The sequence below is a fragment of the Eubalaena glacialis genome, chromosome 8, assembly GCF_028564815.1.
Source record: "Eubalaena glacialis isolate mEubGla1 chromosome 8, mEubGla1.1.hap2.+ XY, whole genome shotgun sequence".
Lineage (NCBI taxonomy): Eukaryota > Metazoa > Chordata > Mammalia > Artiodactyla > Balaenidae > Eubalaena > Eubalaena glacialis.
Genome location: NC_083723.1, coordinates 6,862,895 through 6,889,090, shown reverse-complemented (window position 1 = coordinate 6,889,090; position 26,196 = coordinate 6,862,895). Strand labels below are relative to the sequence as shown.

Below are 26,196 nucleotides of genomic sequence, written 5' to 3'. Positions count from 1 at the left end.
TTGTATGGATTCCTTATATATTTTGGAAATTAACCCTTTATCAGACATATGGTTGCACACAGACTTCTTTCACCCCAATTTTAATCTTTTAAAAGCAGCAAGCCAGATCAAGTATACAAATACATTTTTTCATTTAAAAAACATTTGGATTGACTATATTAGGTTTTTTCTTTTCAGAACTTTTTATAAAGAAGGTTTTCTGTATACCAACACGCCAATAATGCATAATCCTCTAAACTGACATCTGCAGTAACCAGATGTTGGAGGAGATTCCCCCCCACCCCCAGAGCTGGCCTTGCTGCTATGACTTAGGCAGCCATCTACCAGGCCTGGGGATGGGACCATGAAGCTGCAAAGGCCTTCCCTGCAGCCAGGAGGCTCCGAGCTGGTGCTTGTGCCCAGCTGCATGACTCCCACTAGCCTGCAGTCTCCGGCAGGGTCGCCTCCTGCCTGTATGGCTGCGTTCTTTTTACTTTACAGTTTCGCTGGAATGGCCCTATTTTTGCAACTCTCATGTCTCAGCTACTTTCAGGAAATAGACTAATTGTAAATACATATAAATTTAAGGCAAACCTTTTGTAACTTTTTCCTTATTTTATTGATCTAAACAAGGCATTCTTTCAATATTGTTTGAGAAACCAAAAATAAGAAAGGTATTAATCAGAGGTTGACACACTAGTAAAAGAGCAATTACTTTTTCCCCCTTCACTCTTTCTAGAGACGCACAGTTCTCGGCGATTTCTTCCAGCCAAAGGCAATCAGCAAGCAGCATTCTCACATTTCCAGGGGGACCGTTTCAGCCTGCCTTCCCTGAAAACATTGTTCATGTGAAAGGACCCTTTTCATTAAGAGAGTGTTTTTGAAACTGTCTCAGTTTGGGGTGTGTCTTACAGGTGAGGTGTGTCTTACAGGTGTTCTTTGAAAAGGATTCTGCGGTCAAATAAACTTGAGTGACCACGGGTCATGACAACATCAGACAAGCCTCCTTACTGCAGGACTACCCAGAGTCCTTAACATCAAATGTGCACAGGAAGTGGCCTTGTACATGCAGGGCCTTCCACTGAAGACTTTTTTACAAGAACTATTAACACTAACATGTGTCTAAGGAACAAAGCCGGGAACCACAGACTAAAGAAGCACCAGGCCACGTGCTGCCCTTGAAAGGAGAGCCGCAAGCAAGGTCAGTGACGCTTTCTCAGTGGACCCTCTCAGGAGCAAGGGACAAGATCGCCCTTCATTTACTGGGGACAGATCGACGCTTAAAGAGGGCCTCCTCTTGGCCAGAGCAGAACAGTCAGAGAGCAAATTAAATTCACAGTGGCTTAGATGCTTGTTCTTTTCAATCTATTTGGGCCAACCCTTCCGAGAGATAAAGCCTACCAATCTGAAAATTCAGGCCCACACTGCGAGGGCTCGGGTGGAGGAGACCAGAAGCTACGGTCAAGTTGTGACAAAACCTGCCGCATCGTCCTGGGACCCTGGCCGCCCACAGTACCCACGGCACCGCCCAGTACTGTCATTCGAACCACATACGTCACTTAAAACTTTCTCGTAGCCACAGTAATAAAAAAGTAAAAAGAAACAGCTGAAATACATTTTAATAATGTATTTTATTTCACGCAATATACCCCAAATATTTTTGTTTCAATGTGTACTTAATTTTAAAAAGTGTTAAGATTTTTCACATACTTTTTCTTGTCCTGACTTAGTACAAGAAAAAGTATGTGAAAAATCTTACTTTTAAAATTTTGAAAAATCCAGTACATGCTTTAGACACATGGCACATCTTAGTTCGGACAAGCCACATTTCAAGTACCCAAAAGCCACTGAATGCAGCTCATGGTTACCTTATTGGATGGCAAAGGTCTAGAAACCACATTAATAACCACAGCGGCAGCAGCAGCAATAAAATAGTTAATTTTTGTTGAGCACTTTCTACTTGGCAGGCACTTTTCATGCATCACTTCCCTGAATTCTCATCATGGCCCTAAGCCCTAGCTGCCATTGTGTTGGTGTTTGACAGGTGAGGAAACTGAGGCACAAAGAGGTGCCTCTCAAGGTCACACAGTCACTAAGCGATGGTGCTGACTCTGAGGCCGCAGGACCCTCTGTGGACATGGTCCGGAGTCCTCCCTTTGGGCCATTTCCCTGAAACTCGGCAGGTACCTTAGCTACCGGGAGGTCTGACCCCTTTTTACAGATGGGAAAACTGGGGTCAATTATTGGGAAAAAACATATAATACAGAAATTCAAATTAAGTTCAATCAGTTATGTAGCTGGGTGTAGTCACACTAAATTTGATTAAATGTGTCTAATTTATAAAAAACTATCAGTTTGGTTCTCTAAAATTTATTAATTTATTCAGAGAGCGACACTTGTATTACATTCAAATAGAGCAAGAACTAATATATATAATAAACATTTTTAAAAAGTCTTACATTTGAAAATATCTATTTCATTGTTTTAGAACTAATAGTTATGTCGAAGTCTTCAGCCCCATTCTATTTATTCTTTGATTTTTCTCAACTAGGGTGATGCAGATTTGGGGGAGCTCGAAGCCGAAGCAATCCTGGAGGCTCTTTTTAAGAAAGCTGGGAGCAGGAGCGGGAGGGTGCCCAAGCCAGCACTATCTGCTGAGTGGGTGTTTTCCTGGGGGTCTGTATTAGCACATAACCCACAGGGCCCTGCAAACCATGCCCGTGAAAGCAACCTTTTCACTTGGCAATCGTAGAATCTCTGTGGACCTCAAGTTTCTTTCTCTGTGAAGTGAGAGCTGGACCAAGAGCCCGTCAGTTCTGAACTCATTCATTCACTCAACAGATACTTATGGAGCCCCTGTTGTATGCCAGGCACTATTACAGGCATGACTTTAAAGTTCAAGAAATTATTGTGTTTTATGACACACATGAATTATGGGGGGGGGGAGTGTTACTGAACTTGAGCTCACAGCCAGATGTGCTTTCAAGTTGGCTTCCAACTCCAACAGGACCCTTGGTCACCTGCCCTGCCCAAATGCCCAGGGAACACCCCACAGGTGTGTGGCCCTGTTCCAAGACTCTAGTAACTCCCTTTAGGCACGGCCAAGAGTATGGTGACTTAGCCCTTTCGGGAGTCTCAGGCAGCTGGTGGGCCAGCACCCCAATACTGACGCAGTGACCCCTGCCTGGCAGAAGGTTTCCTCCCCCTCTGCTAGGCCATTAGGTGTCGTGATCTAAAACCTCAGCGCGCACAGCCTCACTTTCAAGTACCATAAAGCAGAAAGAGGCATGCATTCACTGCGCATTGTGTAATTCAAACTCTTAAACGCATTTCATCCTTGGGCAGGCTGCTATCAGAGAAAGGCTATTTCAGAATGGAGCAGCTGCCTTCTCTCCATGACAAAGCTGGGCTAGAACAAGCTGGGTTTTCTTCTGGTTCTGGGGAGTGGCGTGGGGAGAGATTTCTTCACCTAATGGCGCTCTTGCACTGCCAGGAGGGGGACAAAAGAAGGGAAAAGAAAAAGCACGTGTTTTCTGTTAAATTTCTGTTGTTTCTACAACAGGGATAGAGCCAATTTCTGACTCCAGGACCTCACGGATTCCTTTCTAAGCAAGTTTATGGGTGGGTATAATGAAGGCGTCTTCACATGACTCTTGCTTTCACTTGCTAGGCTTTCAGGTTGGACAGGCTTTTGCAGGTAGAGGTGGGATGCTGGCTTGAGTGCAACCGTCAGGAATGCCAGACTCCAAGCCGGCTGCTGCACCGCGGGCACACAGAAAACCCAGGCGAAGGCAGAATCAGCTCCAAAGCCAGGAGGAATAAAGCCCGTGAGTGTATGCTGGTGTGATATGAAAAAGAGGGATGAGTAAGAGCTGAATACGGTTGGCTTGGCCTAGCCCAGGGTTTCCCCACCTCGGCACCACTAACGTTTTGGGCTGGGGACTGTTCTTTATGGCGGGGTCTGGCCCTGGCCTCTGCCCACTAGATGCCTATAACACACCCCAGTGTGAAAACCAACAACTGCTTCAGACATTGCCAAATGTTCCCTGAAGGGGACTGAGGGTTGCAGGGAGCAAAACCGTTCCCGGTAGAGAACCACTGGTCTGGATCTGCATATTGCTGAAATCTGTTAACTTGATTTGCAGCTTAAGTTCTAAGTTTGAAGGTAACACCTTGTGTATAGTAGTCAGTCATTAAATGGCAGTTTGAAGGATAGATACCATTTGATTTGAAACAGGTACTCCTAAAGGATGCCAGCTTATCATATTTGACATTTAAATGTGATAGTCTGTTTTAAAAACAACAAAAGGAAGTTCACAGACAGCTTCTACTTCCCAGTAAAGTCACTGACGACGCTAATTTCCATTTCCAGAGGTAAATGGGAAGGAAGAAAGAACTATTTGTGAAACGTGTACATGCAAAGTCAAGACCAATGCTCCTCCCCAGACTCATGTGTGGCAGCAAAGTTTGACCTGCTATCATTATTTTGTTTACATAGTTCTTCCGATTCCCTCTATTTTATGTCTTCCGGTTTGAAGATTCAAAAATTTATCTGGTTGATGGTTCAAAATTTTATAATTTCCTCATACACTTACATAGAGTAAATTACATGAACCGCCTCTGTAAAGGAGACTCTCACCCACATCCACGCTACATGGAAATATAAAATGAAACAGAGGAATCCTGCACTGAGTGTAAGAAAGCATATGACACTTGGGATATGAGTCACAGAATTCAATGAACTTTGCTTTCCCTGTCCTTGAAATTCAATTTTATTTCATTGAAGCCCCTCATTTAGTACCTGTGGTCTTCTCATCAGTGTACCAACTCCGGGCAGATCCAGACACATAGACAGACAGGACATGACTTCTGCCTCTTGTCAGTAATAAATAACCACTAGCCACTTGACTTTCACAACACTCTGGCGTGAAGCAAACTCACTGTTCATGATGTTTCTTGGGTTACAGTTAATAGCTATTTCCAAAATAAATGAAAGTCAAACTTATTTTTCTTGGATGTAATATTTAAGAGTTGTCATGGTTATGACCTTTTAATATGCACTTAAAGTCACCTTATCGTATTCCATGCAAAAATAATTAGTTTTCTTTTAATTGCTAAGGGAGCTTTGAAGATCAGATATTACTCTAAACTGCCTGCCAATTTCTACTAATTTTAATTAAAAAAAAAATCTATGCCCCTGAGTTCTTTGGATGATGGTGAATACGGCAGATAAATCTCAGACCCTTCTATATGAAGAGGTCTAATCATGAATGCATGAAGTTAAGATATGTTTTTCCTTGATAACTCAATTTTAATCCAACTACTAATTCCTTAAAAATACTTTTAAACCAATGTATGTTCTTTACTTTAGAGATGAATGCTCTGAAAAGTAAAATAAGAAAACACTTGGCACTCTCCTTCAGACATGCTTGTTTTTCTATGTACTCCAAATTAAGTATAAAGAAGGCCAGTGAGAAATTTTACGAATTGAGATCACTATAATCTAATCATTTGCTGGTTTAAAAAGTCCTCCCCCGTTTTTAAAAAATACATTCGTGCTCCTTAGTGAAAAAAGATGTGTTCAGATTTCAGAAGTTTACCTGAAATGCAATCGTACCCTAGATATGTTCAATGCATTGCAGCCAGTATTTATTTACTGCTCACTATGTACCTGGCATGGTGCTGGGAGTTATGGGCTGAATGAACCAGAAGCTGCCCGTCACACGGAGCTGACAATCTAGTGAGAAATTTGTACCGGAACATAAATAATCTAGAATGTCATAAAAGAAGTGCAGAGTACCTCAGGCTCACTCTATGGTTTTATATGTAACTTCTTCCATCATCAGTGTCTGACTCCATGGGTGTAGTTATGACACTTCCCACCACAGAGGCCCAGGCTAATTTACTAAGGCGTCCACCATGGTGGACGGTGCAGAGTGGCCTTGTGAACTCCTGAAGGACATGCAGTTGCTGGTCACTGAATGTAGCTTTCCAAACAGAACCACACATATTCTTTCTCACATAGCTAATTTCATTCCTGGATGAATAACAAACATCTTCTGATATAGATGCAATGCAAATAAAATTATCACCTGATAATTTTAGAAGTTTACAGTGGAATTCTAAATGTTCCAATGACCTCCTACTTAGTTAATAGCGTAAAGTATATACAAAGGTTACCGAATTTCTCATGCTCCCATAAACAAGATCAGATAAACATCCAGTGCCTATTTAATGTTAACCTGATATTTTCTGGGAAAAGGCATGCTGTTCCTAAAACACAGTAGTTCAAAAAACATGTTTTATAAGTAGACACTGAAAAACAAAAACAAAGAAACATCTCTCTCCAGTTATGTAGTGATTTGATGGGGAAACGCAGAGCAAAGAAGAGTGAGGAAAGCACTTTTAAACATTACTTTGTAATAGTTCAAACCAGCCTTGAAATAAAAATAGCAATGCGTAAGTAAAAGGCATCGCAAAGGTCTGATTCACCCATTTTGTATTTACCAAAGCTTTTCCCTGACGGAGCACATTGTCACAGCACACAGAGGATGTAACCACGCAGACCTTCCAAGCTCACCGTCTTCTTAAGCATCTCTGGATCCTACTTGACTGCGGGTCTCAGGATTAATATTTCTTTGAAGAAATGCAGTATATAGATATACAGTAGTTCTGTGCAGAAATCTTACAGGGTATATAGCTATAGAGGCATAATCCATCTTTTATACTTCCCTAGGGGACTCATTCCTCCCACCTCCACGTGGCCAGATTCCAAGCTTGATGCAGAAAGGCATCCTTACAACACAACCTTTTGATAAGCAGCTTTCTTTGTTGTAACAAGAGCCAGTGGAGACAAGGCTGGATCTACCCCATACAAAACTTGTTTAAAAACACCCTGTGACCCTCAGGGAGCTCTGAATTTCTGCTTCACTCTCAGTGCATTAGTTAAGAGGACAGTCATGTGTCAGAGCTTAATCAGGTGGTCTAAGAAAGAGAAAGGTATCAGCTGGGAGAAACCCACAGAGGACCCATCTCTTTCCTTCATTCTCAGTAGTTTAGGGACAGTTCCTTGCTCCCAGGCCTGGGGGGGGGGGGGCTCATGTCAGACAGTGCTTCCTTTGCAACCACTGTGACAGCACGACAGAGTATGGAAAAAACATGGGATGCGCAGAATTTATTTCTTAAATATCTACACACTCAAGCATGCCTAGACTCTCTCTATAAACGAACACCTCGGTACTAACCCCACAAATGACTGCTCGGTCTCCGACCACCCCTGGGACAGAGGGGCTCTGCCTCAACCAAGCACATTCCTCTCTGGACAGAGCTGAAATGACTTGTGCCTCTGTGGGCCTCTGCTGTCCCTTCTCATCCCTGCTCTCTGTTCTCCCTGTCAACCTGAAGAGGCAGGTGTGGCCCCTAAAAGTTCCTCTCTTTCCCATTACATATCCTCGGTTGTTATAACTGTTCTTCAGGCTTCCTGCCATTACTACTGCCCCTCACACCTGTTTTCTAGGTTCCCCTTAAAGCGTGGCGTGTACAAACAGAACTTCTGATACTTTGTTTAGTTCTGCTACCCAGCATCAGCCGAGTGTTTGGTGATCAGGTCCCTAGTACAGTACGTCGAACAAGACACCTACCTGTTCGTTCTTCTGAGCTTCATTCATTTATAGTGAGGTTTCTCACATTTAATACTGTATGGGCCTTTTTTACAAAAAAACAATTTCCACTGGACCCCAACTGGAGAAACACTGAAATTATAAATATTCCATCCACACACCTCTGCTTCTGGCCACTTCTGGGTAACTGGTACTAGACTGTCCTCCTGCTATAAACAACCAGAAAACTGACTGAAATAATTGAGGCAACTGTTGTCAGGCAATAGCCACTGGTCAGTGCAAGCCTGAACGACAGAAGAGAAGGGAAACGCATGGTAAGTGGGTGGGTCAGTATAAAATAACAGCTTTCCTTTTCTCCTCTTAATTTCCTTAATATACAAGTGACTGTTAAGATATCGCTGGAAGGTGAGGTTTACCTACACACATGCGTACCATCGGGTTGTGATTTATTGCTACAAAACGGTTCATTCTGCACATAAGTTCAAAAGAATGTAGATTATCCTCAACATGAACAAACAAGATTTAAAAATCTCATAAAGTCCCCAGGCACTTCCCCCAAAGGGTACATCTGTGGCCCCCAAGTTTGAGAAAGCAACTTTAGAGCAGCTTCATAATTGCCGCCACTACTTAGTAAGCTCAAGACAGGGAGCGGGTTTGCTCCCCAGCAGCCAGCCCAGGCGGGGACGCACAGTGGGCTCAACGTTGTCATAGGGACCAGTGCACCTGCGCTGTGATGGGTTTGCTCAGTGAACGGTCCTGCGACCGTTCCTGCGAACGGTCATGCTGTTCACAGCCTCCTCCCTCCATCTGGAGGAAGGTTCACTGTTTAGGAAAAGGCTGCAGGCAGGGTGTGTCTCCTCCGGGTTCCTGACTGTCACTTTCACACTCCTGCCTGCTCTGTCCTTAGTCTGACACCACGGCGGTGGCCCCCATGGTACCCGGACTTCCCAGGGTGTCCCCGCCTGTGTGTGCTCTTTCCTAAAGCCAACCCACCTGAACCCAGGTTCTCCGTTCACAACCACCCTCCTGGCCCATCTCAGGCCCCGTTTGTAAAATCCCTTCCAGGTAGCCACATGAAAGGATGGCCGCATGCATGGTGCTGGACCCAGCACTGAAATACTGCAGACAGCCTGGCCGACTCCCTCCCTGCAGCCGGTCCCTGACGGCTCCTTGCCCCAACTTCCCATCAAGTGTCAAAATATCCATCTTAGAATCGGCATTCAGAACTGAGATAGGTCTTTTAAGGAAGGTATTAACAAGTGTTTTGACCAGGAAAAAGACGTCAGCATCTTTCTGGCAGCTTCACCAAAGGATTGAAATTTTACCTCTTACAACTATTAAGCTTATGGTAAACAATTTTAGATGTCAACTTAGAAACGTGAAAAGAGTTCAGAGATTTTCTGAACCAATTCGGTTCTGTGAACACAGAAGCTGGGGCTTGTAATCTACTGGATCACCCTCACAAAGAGATCAAAAAGGGAAATGAGGCTACTTTTTTTAAAATTAATTAATTTTTGGCTGTGTTGGGTCTTCGTTGCTGCGCGTGGGCTTTCTCTAGTTGGGGCGAGCAGGGGCTACTCTTTGTTGCGGTGCATGTGCTTCCCATCGCAGTGGCTTCTCTTGTTGTGGAGCACGGGCTCTAGGTGCTCGGGCTTCAGTAGTTGTGGCACGTGGGCTCAGTAGTTGTGGCTCGCGGGCTCTAGAGTGCAGGCTCAGTAATTGTGGTGCACGGGCTTAGCTGCTCCGCGGCATGTGGGATCTTCCCGGACTAGGGATCGAACCCGTGCCCCCTGCATTGGCAGGCGGATTCTTAACCACTGCGCCACCAGGGAAGTCCCCAAAATGAGGCTATTCTTGCATGATTATTCAAACAAGATAAAGTGTGTCAAAGGCTCAGAGAAAGCTGTGAGGGGCTCTGAAAGCTATGCCCTGATTCACAGCCACACACCAGCATCCCAGGGAACCCATTCAGGTTTCCTGCGACAGTCACTCCAGTTCTGAAGAACTCACAAACGACATGAGACCAAATTCTCACTTTCGGAAACTTGATGGAAGGAATGGGCTTCTGGACTGCAGGCTCGTTTGGGCAGAGACTACATTTTCTGACTATGGAACCCAGCCCCAGCAGCTTTTTGGTATACAACATATGCAGTAAACATTTAATGCATGCCTACTGAGTTGAACTGAACTGAAAAGTTGGAAATGAAACATGAATATGATTCTGCTAAATTATACCAATCTATTAAGATAAAGCGCCCCTGCTGTACTGCGAGCACAGTTTATGGCTGTGCAATGGAATAGGTGTAAGAACCAGGGCTCAGCATGCTTGGAGATCTGGGAATCTCTAGAGACTCCCACAAGAGGATCTGTGGTATGGGAATGCATTTGTTATGTACACTGGGAGCTGTCTTTACCATGGGATTGGTTTTCTCTCCTCTTTCCCTGTGTGGGTCTAAATATAGCTCCATGAGACCCTGACACTGGGAGGTAACAGACAGGGAAGGAAGATGTGGTTACCCTCCAATGACACTGTCTTTCTGCGAGGATTCTGCAGTTGGTGAGTACCTGTTAAAAGAGGCTTTCTCCTGGGGGGGGGGGATTTTATATCTATGTAAGAAGAAGGAGTACGCCACTCTGATGCTATCCTTTTCCAACCCTATATTTAAAATGATTTGTAATTAACTTAAAGTGAAGTAACAGGAAGAGTAGTCTCACTTTGAGTTGAAGAGATTTTTTTGCTATTTATACCAAAAGAAAGAACGGATGCAATGCCTTGACTTGGAAGTCCAATACTGTCTTTGAGATCCTGAATTTTCTAATAAAATCTTGGCTTTCCCTATAGGTTTTTTATCTTCTCTACCTAGTGACTGCGAGGCCAGTATTTTAAACTTAGTACAGTATAACGTACATGTAGAAAAGTGTACAAATCAAAAATATGCAGGTCCGTGAATCCCTCACTGAGTGATTCCATTTGTGGAATCAGCATCTGAATCAAGAAACATGACATCACCAGCGATCCAGAAGACACTCATCTAGGGCACCGATAATTAAAGAAGGCAAAATAGACCAAATAGATGAAAATAAACATGGGATGGACATAACGGTACACACACAAAAACCCAACCACTTATGATCTGAACACAATACAAACTTGGCAAATTAACCCCAAAACTAGAAGAGAATGTTTGGCTTGTCCAATCAATCAAGCAAGAAAGCAATCTATCTCTCTATCTCTCTCTCTGTTTCTCTGTTTGTCTGTCTGTCTGTCTATGTTCTCCCTCCATCCCTCATTCCATTTCCTTCCTCATGCCTCCATGGCTTCCAAATTTAAAGACCAAAAATTTCCTTAAAAATAAAAAATTAACTTCTAAATAGTACTGTGAAGGCTATGATTTCTATATTATCACCTTCCTAGCTAATTAAAATAGTGAGCATTTAGCCTAGGTTATATTAGATAAAGACGTCAAACTAAATATTTAAAACTTTGCTAAGATGTTCCACTGGGGGCAGTTGGGGGTGGGTGGGTGCAGAGGACCTCCCTGTGCCTATTTTGCAACTTCCCGTGAATCTGTAATTCTTGAAAAATAAAAAGTTAACAACAAAAAGCTTTGCTGTTGCAGCAAACCACCATTCATATTTACATAAGGTGGTCAGTGTTTTATTTTTAGTCTAAGGACTACAACAATTTCAAAAGTCTTCTGAACATCTCTATTAAGTTAAAAAAAAAATTATTGAGAAAAAAATAAGATCCAAATACTAAGTTCAGACAAATACCTACTCTAAAGTGTGTTTTTAAAAAAAATTTATTTATTTAATTTACTTATTTTTGGCTGCACTGGGTCTTCATTGCTGTGCGTGGGCTTTCTCTAGCTGCGGACAGCGGGGGCTACTCTTTGTTGTGGTGTGCGGGCTTCTCATTGCAGTGGCTTCTCTTGTTGCAGAGCTCAGGCTCTAGGTGCGTGGGCTTCAGTAGTTGTGGCACATGGGCTTCAGTAGTTGTGGCTCGCGGGCTCTAGAGTGCAGGCTCAGCAGTTGTGGCGCACGGGCTTAGTTACTCCACAGCATGTGGGATCTTCCCGAACCAGGGCTCGAACCCATATCCCCTGCATTGGCAGGCGGATTCCTAACCACTGCGCCACCAGGGAAGCCCTAAAGTGTGTTTTGAAAGTGAAGAACTTATTCTCTCAAACGTTATCTAGGGAAGGTACAGCAGTTTACTTCCTTAATCCTAACCTTCCTAACTGCACATTTTCTTTTCTCCCATGCTTTAAAAAAAAAAAAAAAAAAAGAGCTAACCATAAAGTTAATTTTCTAAGAAAATAAATGTTTGTTTCCCAAAGGCTTACGTGTCAGGAGCGCTCACTGCTTCCCTGTGTGTCCTGCCTGTTTTCAAATGGCCCGCTCACAGGCAAGCCACATCTCCACGACTGTGCCGTGTGACTCCAAAAAGCTCAAGGATGGCGAGACCTGGCATGAAGGTTAGAACGCCCTTCAACCCAGTTGTAAATCAAGCGTCTCATAAATCTTCTCACTGTTTAAAGCAGCTACGCTGCTAACAATGCCTATGAGATAAATTATCGTCTTTGGACTGTTAAGCTTTTCCATTTTTGGTGTTTCTTGCAGCAAAAGCAATTTATTTTTACTCACAGATTTAAAACAACTTTAAAAATAACTTTTATATGCTGCTGCTAGGAAATAGCAAGTCTCTAGCATGTTCATTCATGACCAATCTGTTATCTTGCAAATTCAAAAACAATGATAAATAAAATGATAGATAGAGAATTGGTACATTTTCCTGGTTCCACAAGAGCACCTGCAGGCCTTAGTACAAACTTGGTGAAGAACCGGAAAGCAAAGGAAGCTCTGAGGCTGGTGCCTCAGATGAAGGCAGCGGCCCCTGGGCAGGACATTTGCAGAAGCTCGGGACCCGCCACACGTGCACTAAGCACTACCTGAAACAGCTTAATTTCAGAGCAAATGATAATTGAAAGAGGGAACACAGACCCATTTTTTTCTTTCTTTAGAAACTGAACTGTGGCTGAAAGGGCCAAGGGCTCCCGGCAGGGCATCTGTCCAGGGGACCATGAAGATATAAAGGCTGGGGAAACGTGTGTGGCCATCACTGCCATGTGAGCTGCAGTGATGAAAGGAGGGTGAGCAGGCAAAACAGACGAGAAATGGGCCTTCACAGTGGCGGCAATAAACGTGCTAACGTGAAAACAGCACAGGAATAAATCATCAGGTTGTACAATGAAATCAGGAGCATTTTGAAAACTGGCCCAGGGCTGTACAGGAACAAAACAGCAACAATGCTCTTCCGAGGGAAACTGAGGCCCTGAGTGGGTCCACTGAGCCTTCCCTGCCTGGGCCCCATGGCCTCCTGAGGACCCCGAGCCAGGGTGGGCATCTGGGGCAGAGACCTGCAACTGCTGAGGACATCAGCTCCCGGGCAGGGGCCAGGGCCACGCTGCCTGGGTGGATGAGCTCCGTGAGTGGTGTGACATTGCCCCACCCCAGGTTCCCCATCTACAACAGGGATCATAAAGGTCGTGGTGAGGGTCAGAGGTCAGAGTGCAAGTCAGCAGCACTTCACACAGTGATAACAGTGGGCTCTTCCGGAACGGACTCCATCCTCTAAACACACCATCTCCTTTCATCCTCTGGGCAGCCCCAGGAGATAAGCACCATTACTGTCTCCATTCTACAGATGAGGAAAACAGGACTCACGGGGTTACTCAACTTGGCCAACGTGCCCAGCAACCAAGGGGAGACTGATCCAGACCCCACGCCGTCCTGTGAGTGTGCAGGATGCAGAGCCTCCGTAAGTAACTTTTGTCCAGAAAAAGAACCACACAGCAGATCTAGAGATTTTCTGATATACTCCTTGTTTTGTATATTTACATTTCAGTCCCATGTACACATTTTATCTTTCCTGTTTACAAAAAATTTAACATCAAACAGATGATAGCGATACGAACGTTATTATTGCCTTTTCTAGAATGAAAAAGTCATCCGTCAAATGTTGGTGATGATTACTCCTAGAATCGCTGGTCGAATGCATTCTTTAGCTTATTATAATAACGTTTAGATTGGAAAAATTACTCATAGACATGATCATTTTGGACACAGAACCAGTGAAATTCACAAACATCCACCTGATGGAAGCCTTTGTTTTGGGGGCAGTTACTCCAAGAGCCCTGAACAATTGGCACATGTGGCTTTTTTGACCTCTGGTTTGGTGAGTCCTCTTCACCCCACAAATGCAGTCAATTCTTGGCTGAGGAAGTGTCCTCTTTCCCTGTTTGAGTCAAGAAACCCCAGAACATTTTCCCCATTTAATAATGACGTTTTAATAAATGGCATACACATTCCACTTTACAGCGCCCAACGTATAAATGGATACACATTCTTCAGGAGAATCAATTCTATACCAACTAGTGGGCACAGCAAATTGATAAGTGACCAGAAGCATCTGCGGCAAAATGACACCAACAACAGAGCGAGGACAGTCACAGGCGGCCAGAGGGCAGTGGTCGCACGTCTCTGGAGGTGGCACACACGTGCCGACCTGCCAACGTCCCAGCCGCGTGTGTCAGGATGCACACGACTCCCACCTGTCAGGGCCAGCCAAGCCACACCAGGAGGCAGAGGTGTTGGCACGCGGAGTTCTACGCAGAACGAAACTTCACCGATCAAACGCTGGGGAAACGCATCTGTAGACACGCTCTTCCCCCGAGACCACACGCAGCTTCCAGCTCACCGCACGAAGCCATTTCCTCAGACAGAGACGGACTTCATCATCCCACCCTCTCCCCATCTCTGAGAGACGCTGCTGAGTTGGCATTTTGATGGCTCATTTCAAAACCACTGGGTGTTAATTAATTATCATCTGTTACTTTTAAAGCTCCTTTTAAACTCAGCCTGGGCCTTTTCTGGCTCGACAGAACACCTCGTGAACAGGACACGTGACGGTCATGAGATCAGGACTGCATACTGTTATTACATTACGTGGTACCCAGTGGTTCTCTCTTAACTAAAAAGCAACCTTGTACATAGTGTCCAGAAGTCACCCAGCCTGTGAAACTTCAACAAACATGCACTCGGCATCCCTGTGCTAACCACCATTGCATTGCACTGTGGTTGCCACCTCGGTCTACCTCTCCCTTGTCACCTAGATGAGAGGACGCAAGCCTAGAAGGGGAATAAAGTCCAACCTCTCCCCAAAATGAAGTCCAAGGAAGAAAGAAAAACTGCAACAGAAGAACGCACTCCTGAGAACTGTCCCCACCGTGGCATCAAACACCCCATTCTCATTGGCTCCTAGGATGGTTCAGACCTTGAATTTTTGACTACTTATTTCCCTGGCTATAGTTTGAATGTTTTGTTTTTGCAACTGGGCAACATTATGACAATTTAGTAGCTGTTGCTCAACAACCTAAAAACCTAGCTTTCCTAGCCAAGACTTTAAGGACAATCCCTATGTCACGAGGGAACATGGACTCAGATACCCACCCAAGTCCTCCATCAACCTGGGGCTTTCTCACTTAATGCCCTCCCCCAGCCAGGGACATCATTAAATTTGCATTTAAACAAGAGAAAGTCTCTGGAGGCCGAAAGTGAAGTGAAAATCTGAGCAACTCATCTGACTGACTCTTTACGTCGTCCCGTTTCACCAAATCGCTTAACTGTCTGTTCTGCCTTGGCTGGGCAGACTTTGCTGATTGAAGGTGAAATGGCATAGCTTTTGCCCAAGTAACTTCTGCAAGACTTAGAGGCTCAGTTACTAAAGTGGCCCTGAGATCAATATACTAGCTGCCTGTTCACTGTAAGGGTTTGTGCCATCTCAGGCTGCAAAAAATCCCGTTCTCAGTGACAGCCCCTACACCTGAGTACACAGGCTGCAACTGAAGATCAGTTAGTCAGCCTACAGGGGCTTCCCTGGTGGTCCAGTGAGTAAGAATCCGCACTCCCAATGCAGGGGGCCTGGGTTCGATCCCTGGTCAGGGAACTAGATCCCACATGCATGCCGCAACTAAACATGCTGCAACGAAGATCCCGTGTGCTGCAACTAAGACCCGGCACAGCCTAAATAAATAAATATTAAAAAGTAAAAAAATATTATTCAGCTTACATACAGAACTTTTCCCTATTTCACTTGATAATTATGAAATATAAACATGCTCTTGGGGAATTTCTGCTGGAGTACTAAAAGTTTCCACTATGTTAGGAATAAACAATAACCGAAAAAAGCTCCTTCCTTTGTAACGGAGGAGAATGAACACTGTTATCTGGAAATTCTTTGAGGAAAGGTGTCTCTCCATCAACGAGGGGCCCACCCACTGTCATGTTCCTTGTTCCATCCATTTAACCAACAAAGCTCCTCAAAGTGGGACAGCTTCATTTTTGTAATAAATTCTCCTTAAAGTCCACACTTCCAAGGATGATACTTGCCAGAATGGCTTTGTCTAAAGGGTGTGACGTAGACGTGAGCATCCCTGGAAAGCACACTGTTTGTTAAGTGTGTCTCTTTTCATCATAGCTGTTTACACACCCTAATGAACTGAAGTAAGTGCTTCATTTAAATCACAGAATATGATTCTTTGCACAACTGTGTAAGTAAATTAGCACACTTTGCCACACGCATTGTGAATTGACCCAACTGCTACATCAAGGTGCTTTCTCCCCTCATTTTTTCTTCAAGTATTTACAGGTCTGGCAAATTTACATAAGCTTATGACTCTTTAAAATAAAGTTATACTTTTAATTTCTAAAGTAAATGTCTTCAAGGCTCATAAATTCAATGCCTGTATCTTATGAAACAGGCTATTACAACACATATATAAGAAACAACTCTCAAAAAATACTTCATAACAAGAGGAAAAGTGGGAAAGGAACAATACAGAGCAGGAATTCTGAGGGGCATTAAAAACAAGTAATAGATGTATAACAGAAATGTTGAGGAATGCTCTATGTTAGTTTTTTGATTCACAAACAGGACTAAAAATGATAGGAAGCATCAACAGCGAAGAACCAGGGACATCTCAGAGGAAGGGTAAGGAGAGTGTGCGGGACATCTGACACGGGTGACAGCGTGTCACCCGTGTCAGATGCGTCATCCGTGTCAGATGCGTCACCCGTGTCAGATGTGTCACAGGTGTCAGATGCATCACCCGTGTGACATGTGTCACAGGTGTCATAAGTGTCACCCGTGTCATATGTGTCACCCGTGCCAGATGTGTCACACATGTCAGATGTCACCCGTGTCAGATGCGTCACCTGTGTCAGATGTGTTACACGTGTCGGGAGACAGCGTGTGTTGTGAAGCAGGAAAAGCTCTCGGCACCTAAGTGTTGACTAGCCCAGTAACCATGGGCAAACTGCAGGACCCCTGTGAGCCTGGGTCCCGCACCTTCAAATGCGGATAATTATCTCCATCCCGTTGGGGTGTTGGGAGCCTGGGAAAGATGGATATTAAGGCATTTTGTAAACTGTGAAGTGCTGTGTAAATGCAAGGCGTTATTGTTATTCTGATGACATCAGTGTTTTAGCATCTAAATTATAGGGACAATACATTTATTATCGACATGTTTAAATATATATCTTGCATGCATTTAGATTTGCTTTGAATTTCATAGACAGTTCCAGCTGGCAGGAGGCTCAGAACCATCTGGTTTAGTTGTTTTTTGGAAGTTGAAACTAGGAAGGTAGATTCTAATCTGTTTTCTCTTCCTATTGTAACTAACAACAGATTACTGGGGGACAAATACATTAGGCTACATACTAACAAAAACTTTAGCAACACCACTTTTAAGGAATGATACAAGAATATGCTTATTTGTACAAAAAATAATCATAAATACTGAATGTCTTTGATACTTTCTAACTTAAAAAAATTACGTAGTATATTATTGCAGTCACTCATCAAAGTTTTTCACTGCAATCTTTTGTCGAAATTTTCTTTCTCTGCAAACGCTTATTCATAACAGCTTCCAAAAAGAAAGAAAGAGAGAAAGGAAGGAGAAAAGGAAGGACGCAAAGAAGGCAAGGGAGGGAGGACAGATTAAGGTAATACATTATTCTCACTTGTAAATATGTTCCATGCATAAAGTCTATTAAAGTATCAGGAAATGGCAAGAGAAAGAAATCGGAAGTAACTATAAGGAAAGGTTTCTGATTCTCTATTAACTCTGTAGCAAATCAAAGCCAAGAAAAAGTTCTGAAATGCATTGTATTTAAAAATCAATACCTTAAATACCAACAGGTGATACAATAATGCTTCGACTAGACTACCACCTTTTGCTTCTCTGTCATTCATCTGGACTTAATCAAAACTAGTGGGGTGTTTTTTTCTTTTTTTGTGGAAGAGGTGATAATTTTTTAACTTTCTAATATTATGTTAAAGTGTACTTTAGTTTAAAAAAAAAGAAAGGATCTTACAAGTTAGTACTAGAAGAAACTTAAAATAGTTTAATTTATCTTGTTCAGCACAATTTTAGCCATCTACTCTAGCTTATGATGCATACAAATGAACTAAGAGACACTGTGTAAATGCAGAAAGGGTATGGCAATAAAATCTCCCTACAGACTTCAGGTATTCCACATTTGCTGGTAAATAAGCAAAACCAGGTTTGTGATATAAAAAATTTTTTTTTGCAAAACTTTCTGAAATCCCATTTACAATTATAAGAGATTTCTGGGAACACTTGCCTGTCCTTAAGGACTTGCACAGATTCAATAAATGATTTGTTTTTATTCCAGACACTAAAGTAGAGATAAATTTATGAGTGAGGGCAAAGAAACTAAAACATGCAGTTTTTCACATACATTCAGTTTGTCATACTGGAGAGACTATATGCAATGCATCAGTTTTCTCCAAAACCTAGAGTAAAAGAAAGGAACTTCAGCAAGTGGTCATAATGATAGCATGTGCAAAGGCCTACAACTGCTAAGGCCATCATGACATCATCCACCATGTGCAGGCCTGCATGTCCATAGTAGTAAAACCTTCAGGTATCACATTTCTGTGATTAAAATAAAATCCTTCATAAATGCTCTTAAAACAACTGCTAAGTAAACAGTGGTCTAGAACCACTTCCATTAAAGGCAGGAATGAGTGCACAAGGGAGCATCCGCAGTCATTAATCCTGTTACAAATCCGCCTGGTTGTTTCCAAATGACCTCCGCAAAGAAACAGGTAAACCTGTGCAATTTTCAACAGTGAATCAGGAAACAGATGTCTTCTAATTCATAATTGATAGTGGCTCGATTAACTTGAGAGATTTTCTGAGTTCAATGTGATTCAACATGTATTTATTGTGTCTAGAATTATGCAGACTTTTGTTGCCATTTTCTCCTTGCTTTCTGTAGTAGGAGTTAAATAAAGGATCGGACGAAGTCATTTTTCTTATTCACAACAAGTTTTAGGGACAAATCTTGCTATTGGGGAGAATGTTAAAACTATGAACTATAATCCAGATTCTAGTTCAATCCTTCATATCTGGTTAATTTTTAAGAAGATGACCAAATGATCATTTTATTTTTTAAATATAAAATGTGTCAGCTCTCGGGCATTTTACTTTTGACATTGTAAGTTTCCTTATGCTCATTTAGAAAAGGAAGCAGGAAATGCTAAAGTCTTCATCTGTGCCTTTATGAAGTGGCCAGCCATGGCGGGGCTGCTGCAGGACTGCCAGCCACAGTATCATCTCTCTCTTTTCCCTTCGCATGGAGACCAGGCAAAACCTCATTCTCTGAGGTCCAGCTAAATGTCCTCTTTCTGAGACGCTGCCGCTGTCCCAGAGATAAACGCAGCCCCTTTTCTGGGCTCCCACCGAAACCCCCATCACATCTATCACGAGACGTTGTGCTACACATGTCCCTCCCCCCTGCTCAGCCCTGCAAACTGTGCATCCAGCAAGGCCGAGCACAGTTCCCGCGTTCCTCTAGTGTGTACCCAGAACCCAGCTCGAGGCCTGCGGGCAGCATGTTAGCAGTTCTCGAACCCTGGCCCCAACCCCCAGTGCCTTATTCAGAGGTCCGGGCTGGGGATTCAGGAATGCGCATTTCTCCTAAGTTCAAGGTGCTACTACTGTTGTCTTGGGACATACTCTGAGAGCCACTGTAGTAGACTTCTCATGTATCAGTTCATGAAAAACATGCAACTCTGAGACTCATTTATTAATGAAATATAAACCAGCCCCTCACTCTTGAGGAAGCTCATGTAATGAGTAAAACACGGGAATCAGAGAACAAAGACAAAATTTCTTCTCTGCCACAAGCTATACACACCACTTACTCCACTCATCACAACCCCCCAGGGAGTTTTAAAAAGTATGTGCCGGTGTTCCATCCTCCAGAAATGTTGACTGGACCGGCCTAGGGTGCAGCAAGGCATCCTCTTTTTCAGAAGCTCCTTGGTGATTCTAAGGGATGTTCAAAGTGGAAAGGCTGCCGCTCTTAAGAAAAGGAGTCACCTCCTGGTCTTTTCGGTTCAGTCACTAATGTACAAAACCAAGTAATCCGATGCTGTCCTAAATAAGACGTGGCGGATTCCCATCTGAGGAGGTGCAGTAGTAGACCAGTACAGTTCCCAGCGAACTTCGATGCACGATACATTATTCATCGGTTGCTGATAACTGCACCTCATCAGGCTGCTCACCACAGCAGCCTAGTCCGAAAAGCAGCTGGTGATCTACAACCTGGCCAGGCTCAGTATGGATGGTGGCAGTGAGCATAAAACAGGCTGGGGCGAGTTGTCCTACAGCCAAAGACAACGCCTGCCATTGAAACGTCTAATAGAACAACAATTCAAGGCCACACTGCTCTCTTGGGCTCCAGACCTGTACGCTCTACTGCCACCTGGACTTTTCCATCTGAGCGCTGCAAACCCCACCAATCGACTCCATCCCTCCTGGAGCGTCTGCAGCCTCCGTGAATGGATTTATATTTGTCCAGGCTTCCTGTGTGGCATCCTGGGGTTCTCCATTTCTTATACTCGTTACACACAATTATCAATCAGCTCTACCTCCAGATCTACCCGAGTCTCTTGTTCTGCAACCTCACTGGTCCTGCGACATCATTTCACCCGCAGGAGTCACCCATCTCCCTAGTGCTACTGTTGCCCCTATAATCCATCCCCCACAATCCTGCTAGAGTCATCTTTCCGAAACACCAAACACATCACGCCAGTTCCTAGCTTCGAACTCCACGGTGCCCCTCCCTTCACACACAGCTCCCCATGAACTGCAGGCTCGTCAACTCTCCCTTCTCCTCCCATCACACTGAATAACCAGTGCTCTTCGGGACTTTGCTACTCTTGGCACTTCTCTCGGAATGCCCTTCACATCATACGTCATAGTCTCTGGGGAAATACCCATAGCCCTCTGCAGGCTCAAATGAGTAATCCCTTCCATTTGGGGCTATACCTGGCCCCCTCTCCAGGTAGAATTCAAAGCAAGGACTAAATACCAGAAGACTTCTTTATCCTGCATGGAATTCTATCATCGCTTCTGTGACATTTTCACACTTGTTATCTACAGATCTCTCTTCCCATACTTGACTTCTAGACACTTAAGGGCAAGTATCAAGTCAGATTCATTCCTGGAGTTCAAAATGTGGATGGAACAGCACACACTGTCACCATGGCTTGAACGTAAAGAAAAAAATGCAAATAAAAGCCAAGGCTGTAATACACAGTAATACTCATCCTTTTATTTGAAGGAAGAACAATAGTGGTTAACTTATGTAATAATAATTAAATAAACTAAATTAAATGAACGAAATCAAGGCCATGTTTGCTGGCCCCCTAGTAACAGGTGCAATTGTGGCTATAACAAGAACTAGGTACAAGGCATTCTCACCTAACCATTAGTCCACTAAATTGCAATTTGAGACTCTTGATAATGACAAGTTCCAGATATAGCCAGAAGAGATACTTGGACTCTGGGTTTTTCCATGAGAAACCACCAAAATGGGATATAATGTGGGGCAAAGAAGGAAACTCTACCCCACACTCAAGCTTTCACAGACGACTTTCTTAAGCACGCTGCTGAAATTTGGTAGGAGTAAAGTTTATTTTAAGCATATGCAACTCACAGATGCTCAGTCAGCAGGGTCAGACATTTGATCTTATACTTCAGCGTCTTCAGAGATTAAAACGTCAAATCCAGTTCTTAGCTTCTAATGAGGCTAAGTAAACAAGGCACCACTGCTTGCCGGCCCCAGCTACCCCTCCTGCCCCAGCTGGCTCAGGGAACTTTCTAGACAACTGAATCGAGTGTTTCTATCTAAGCCTGTTGTAAGGAAGCTGGACCTGATGACTCTGAAAATGTGAACATTTCAGTCAAACCGGTTATTTGGCATAAGTCTCAAAGCCTGGATCCTTGCCCGAATTCAAGCTCACCTGCTTACGCCCATGGGCTGGATGGCAGACTATCCTTAGATGCTGTGCAAAGAGACAACTGTAGGAATTTTCTCAAAAAAGACAAGCTTTTAGAAGGGAGATGAAAAAGAAGGTATGGGCAGAAGCTCCGATGCAAACGGGAATGACCTACGAGAACAAGCTAAGATGTAAGTTCTGTTCCATGTGTGTTGATGGTTCAGAAGTAAACCAGTAATAATTAACTGAGACCAAAAATGTTTCTTATCATAATTTCGAATGTCCACAAGTGACAGAAGAAAACGAAAATGGGATTTGTTCAGTAGAAATCTGAGGGGCATAATATAATTTTTAAACTGTGTCTACAAGGAAACAACACATGGGTGAGCCATGTTCTAGAACTTGGACCTCTTCTCAAAACATACCTCTATTAGTGAAACCATAAGCCCGTTTCTACTATACTAAGTCCAAATGAAAACACAAACACACACACAAGCACAACGTTCACAGCAAGCCGCAGGGCGAGTGCCAGCCGATTTCTTAAGTGTCCTTCAACAAGCCGTGTGTCCGCAATGCTCTGATCCTGCCCCCGTATCAGGGCTTGGGGCACCAGCATGGGGCCAGCTTCTCTTAAACACCATGATCATCAATTTAATGTTAGAGCTGGCTTGCCACTCCTGTCAAGAAAGTTTCAGACACTAGCTGCTGGTCCTGGAGCTTTGATCAAAGGAAAAACAAAGAGTATTTTCTTTTTAAACAGGGCAGAATTCTTCCTCTTTACTGACACTACCTCTAAAAACATTTTAAAACATGTTAGTGCCATCACATGGACCGAGTCTAATTACACAGCACCATGGATTCTGGCAATCGGCTTCTTCAAACTTCAGAATAAGTTTTTGAAAATCTATGGACTATAAAACTAAACATATGAAGCCTGAAATGGCAGTCCGAAGCCGATGGGAGCTATCAGCCTGTTCCTGCTAGACGGAGCTACCCGGGTGTGGACAGATGACAGACACACAGACGCTGGTCTCCTTTTCAGATCTGAAAAGCAATCTACTAATACTTCATCAGTGGCCCAAAGAACCACTCTGGAAGCAACAACAGAAACCATTAAGATCACCCCTGCCCCTTTGAATCCATCATGTCCGGCACATTCTGTGCACTTCATACATATTCGTTGAATTGAGAAATGAGGACTCAAGAAGCTGGAGCTGGCAAGGGACATGTCCACCTTCACACAGAGCGGGAATAAGGACACAGGCTCCTGGACTCCGGGCCAGTACTGAGTGGGAGTCCTCTGGTCTCCTTAGAGGAAGGAGGGTTCGCTCTGGATACAATTTGGAATCCCCAAGTTTGTCCTCTTCAATACAGCCCAGACCTACTGAACCAAGGATGTCCTCAGAGGAGGGGCCAGGCAGGCTGGCTTGGCTGGGAATACCACCCAGGATCACTTCCGGAGTAGCGCCTTCACCTTTCCGTTTTGCAAGAGCAAGGGGCTTGCTCAACATCCCTCCAGCAATCTCCATGGTCACGGCTCACTTGGTGATGGAGCTCCTCCACAAAAGGTGCCCCCTGAGTACCGGGGGCAGGAGTCCAGACCACGGGCCGGGCGGGCTCCCCATCCCCGGTCCTCCTGCTCCCCTGCCAGCTTCCTACATCACACACACCGACAGGGCTCCCCCAAGACCAGAACTCACACAAGACAGCACAGGCAGGGGCTGGGGGAAGCTCTGGGGCCAGAAGGCCTGAGTTTGAATCCAGGTTCTGCCTCTTGCTAGCTGTGGGAAAGTCACTTCTCTGTACCTCAGTTTCCCCATATATAATGAGAGGACCCACCTCGTATGGTTGATGTAAGGATTAAGAGGACGCTTAAAACGGTGTCTGACAGGACCAAGTGCAGTAAGAACAAAAGACACCATATCTTAGAACCAAACAAATCTCTCTAAAATGAGTAAATTTTCTAGAACAAAACTGACTAGATTTGATTGATATGGGTCCCTTACACTTTGGTCTTTTTATGTTACTTTAACCCAATGACATTTGCTCACCTACTCTCACTATTCTATTCAGGAGGATTCTGTTTTAAACAAACATGGGACTAACAGGCAAATTAAGTGGTATTTATATATTTCTTAGAAACAAATCTCCAAGCACTAATAGTAGTGTTCAAAGGGGTAACAGCGAGGCGCTGGGAACATTTCTGGAGTGAGAAAAGTGATGCTTTGGAGGCACTCCAAGAGTTTAATTTAAAATAAGGATGGGGTCCCCTTGCCACCTGCCTAAAAGAACCCTACTGTCAACTGATTCAGGAGCAGGACCACAGCCTCCTGGGTTCACAGCATGTAGTAGGGGAGCCCGTCAGACTCGGAGGAGTAGAAGCTTTCAGTGAAAAGACTAATCCCTTATTACTGAAATCACCCCCACGTCCTCTTTCCCATATTTTTGCAAGACTGTTACAACTCCAGATGTCCCAAAAGAGCTTTTTAAATTGGCAGGTAATCTCTCCAGAGATTTTACCTCTATTGCCAGTGATTCCCAAACCCAGCTGCCCAACAAAAGTACCGGAGGAGCTTTTTAAAACACAGATGCCAGATCTCACCCCAGACCAGAGAAATGAGAAAGTCTGCGGGTGGGAGCCAGACGTCATTTTTTTGTTTTGTTTTGTTTTGTTTTAAAGTCCAAGTGATTCTAATTTGCAGCAAAGTTTGGGAACCACTGCTTTATGCCTTAGCGCTCCCACAGCAAAGGCGCTCAGCCCCAAACCCAACTCCCTGTGCCAATGACATCAACAGCAAGTACAGACCTGACTCTCGGAACCCCGCTGCTCGATCTTGAAATTGTGCAATTAAACCTTCTGAGGCATGTTTCTCGTGTCAAGTGGGTTTATGGTCGGTAGTCACGAAGCCAGACTCGCTCATGTTGGGTCTGGACAGGGCACACGTGAACCATGGACATCAATCCTTTTTTTTTTTTTTTTAAGTTAAGTTTAATATTTTGGTTGGCCTAATGTCAAATTCTTCAAAAAGCTAGAAGACACATCCCAAAGAGAAAAATCTCTGGATTTTGAGGAGGAAAGCTTGCTGTGAGTCCTGTTTTGAAACCGCGGGGCCCCGGCCAGGAGGGGTTCCGCCCCTGGGGCGTTCGCACCAGGACCCTGCTGTCGCGCCGGGGCCGGTCCCACCGCTCTGTCCACTCCACCGCGCAGCCCGGACACGCGGCGCAAAGGCTGCAGGTGGGGGCGAGTCTCGGGAGTCCCGGGAAGCCACCACTCACGAGAGCCCGCCGTCTGGGAGGGCGCGGACGGCCGGGGGCAGCTCGCGGCGGCAGGGGGGGCCGCGGACGGGCCGTGCCGAAGGGAGAGGCGGCCCTCCCAGCCGCGCAGCACAGGTGGCTGGTGTCCGGGACGAGCTCTCGGGCCTCCGGGTCAAGGGTGCGCCGGGAGGAGGGCTCGCGGGGTCGGAGAGCCGACCCGGGGGCGGGGCGCGGGTGCGGAGGGCCGCTCCCGTTCCGGAGGTCCGAGGGGGCGGGATGGACCCCGCGCCTCTCCTCGGCCCCCGGGCCCGGGCTGACTGCTGACGCACGTGCCGGGACGCACCCGCCCCGCACCAAGCGCTCGCCGGGGCGTCCACCCGGCGGAGGGCAGGAGAGCGGACGGGAAAGCCGCGCTCCGGGCTCCTCGGCCCGCCGCGCCTCGCGCCCGAGGTGCCCCGCCGCCCGGAACCGAGGCGCGCGTTCCTCGGCGGCCCGGCAGAAGCGCGGCCGCCCAGGACGGGAAGGACGGCGGCGCGGGCAGCCTTACCTTTCTTCTCCAACAGCGCCGGACTCGCCTGGAAGTGCGCGGCCAGCAGCGCCAGGAGCACGGCGCGGCCCGCCTCGGAGCGTCGCATCGCGCCGGGCTCCGCACTCGGTCGGGACGCAGCGACTGCCGTGCACGGGGCGCGGGACTGGGCGGCGCGGGGCGGACGGGGCTCGCGCGGGGCCGCGGGCGTGCGCACCGAGCCGGGGCGGAGGCTGCGCGCTGCGCCGGCCGCCAGGATGTCTAGCTCTCTGGGGCGGGGGCGGGGGCGCTGGGAGGCCGAGCCGAAGGAGGAGGGACCGGGAGGAGGGGCGGACGGCGCGCCTCGCGGAGGAGGAACCGGCGGGAGGAGCGTCGGCCGGCAGGACAGGGGGAGGCGGACAGCGGCGGCCCCGGGAGCCCGGCGCCCGGGAAGGGGGCGT

At 45.4% G+C, this 26,196-nt stretch overlaps 1 protein-coding gene across 2 annotated transcripts in view; it reads right to left on the bottom strand.

Moving 5' to 3' along the window:
* The window catches only part of EGFR (epidermal growth factor receptor), a 195,010-nt gene extending 169,069 nt beyond the window's left edge, over positions 1–25,941 (bottom strand). For both annotated transcript variants that reach the window (XM_061198320.1, XM_061198321.1), the window contains exon 1: positions 25,778–25,941. In XM_061198320.1, the coding sequence (XP_061054303.1) occupies positions 25,778–25,865 (88 nt within the window). In that variant the 5' untranslated portion in view covers positions 25,866–25,941. The remainder of the gene's footprint in view (positions 1–25,777) is intronic.
* Between the last annotated feature and the right edge of the window lie 255 nt (positions 25,942–26,196).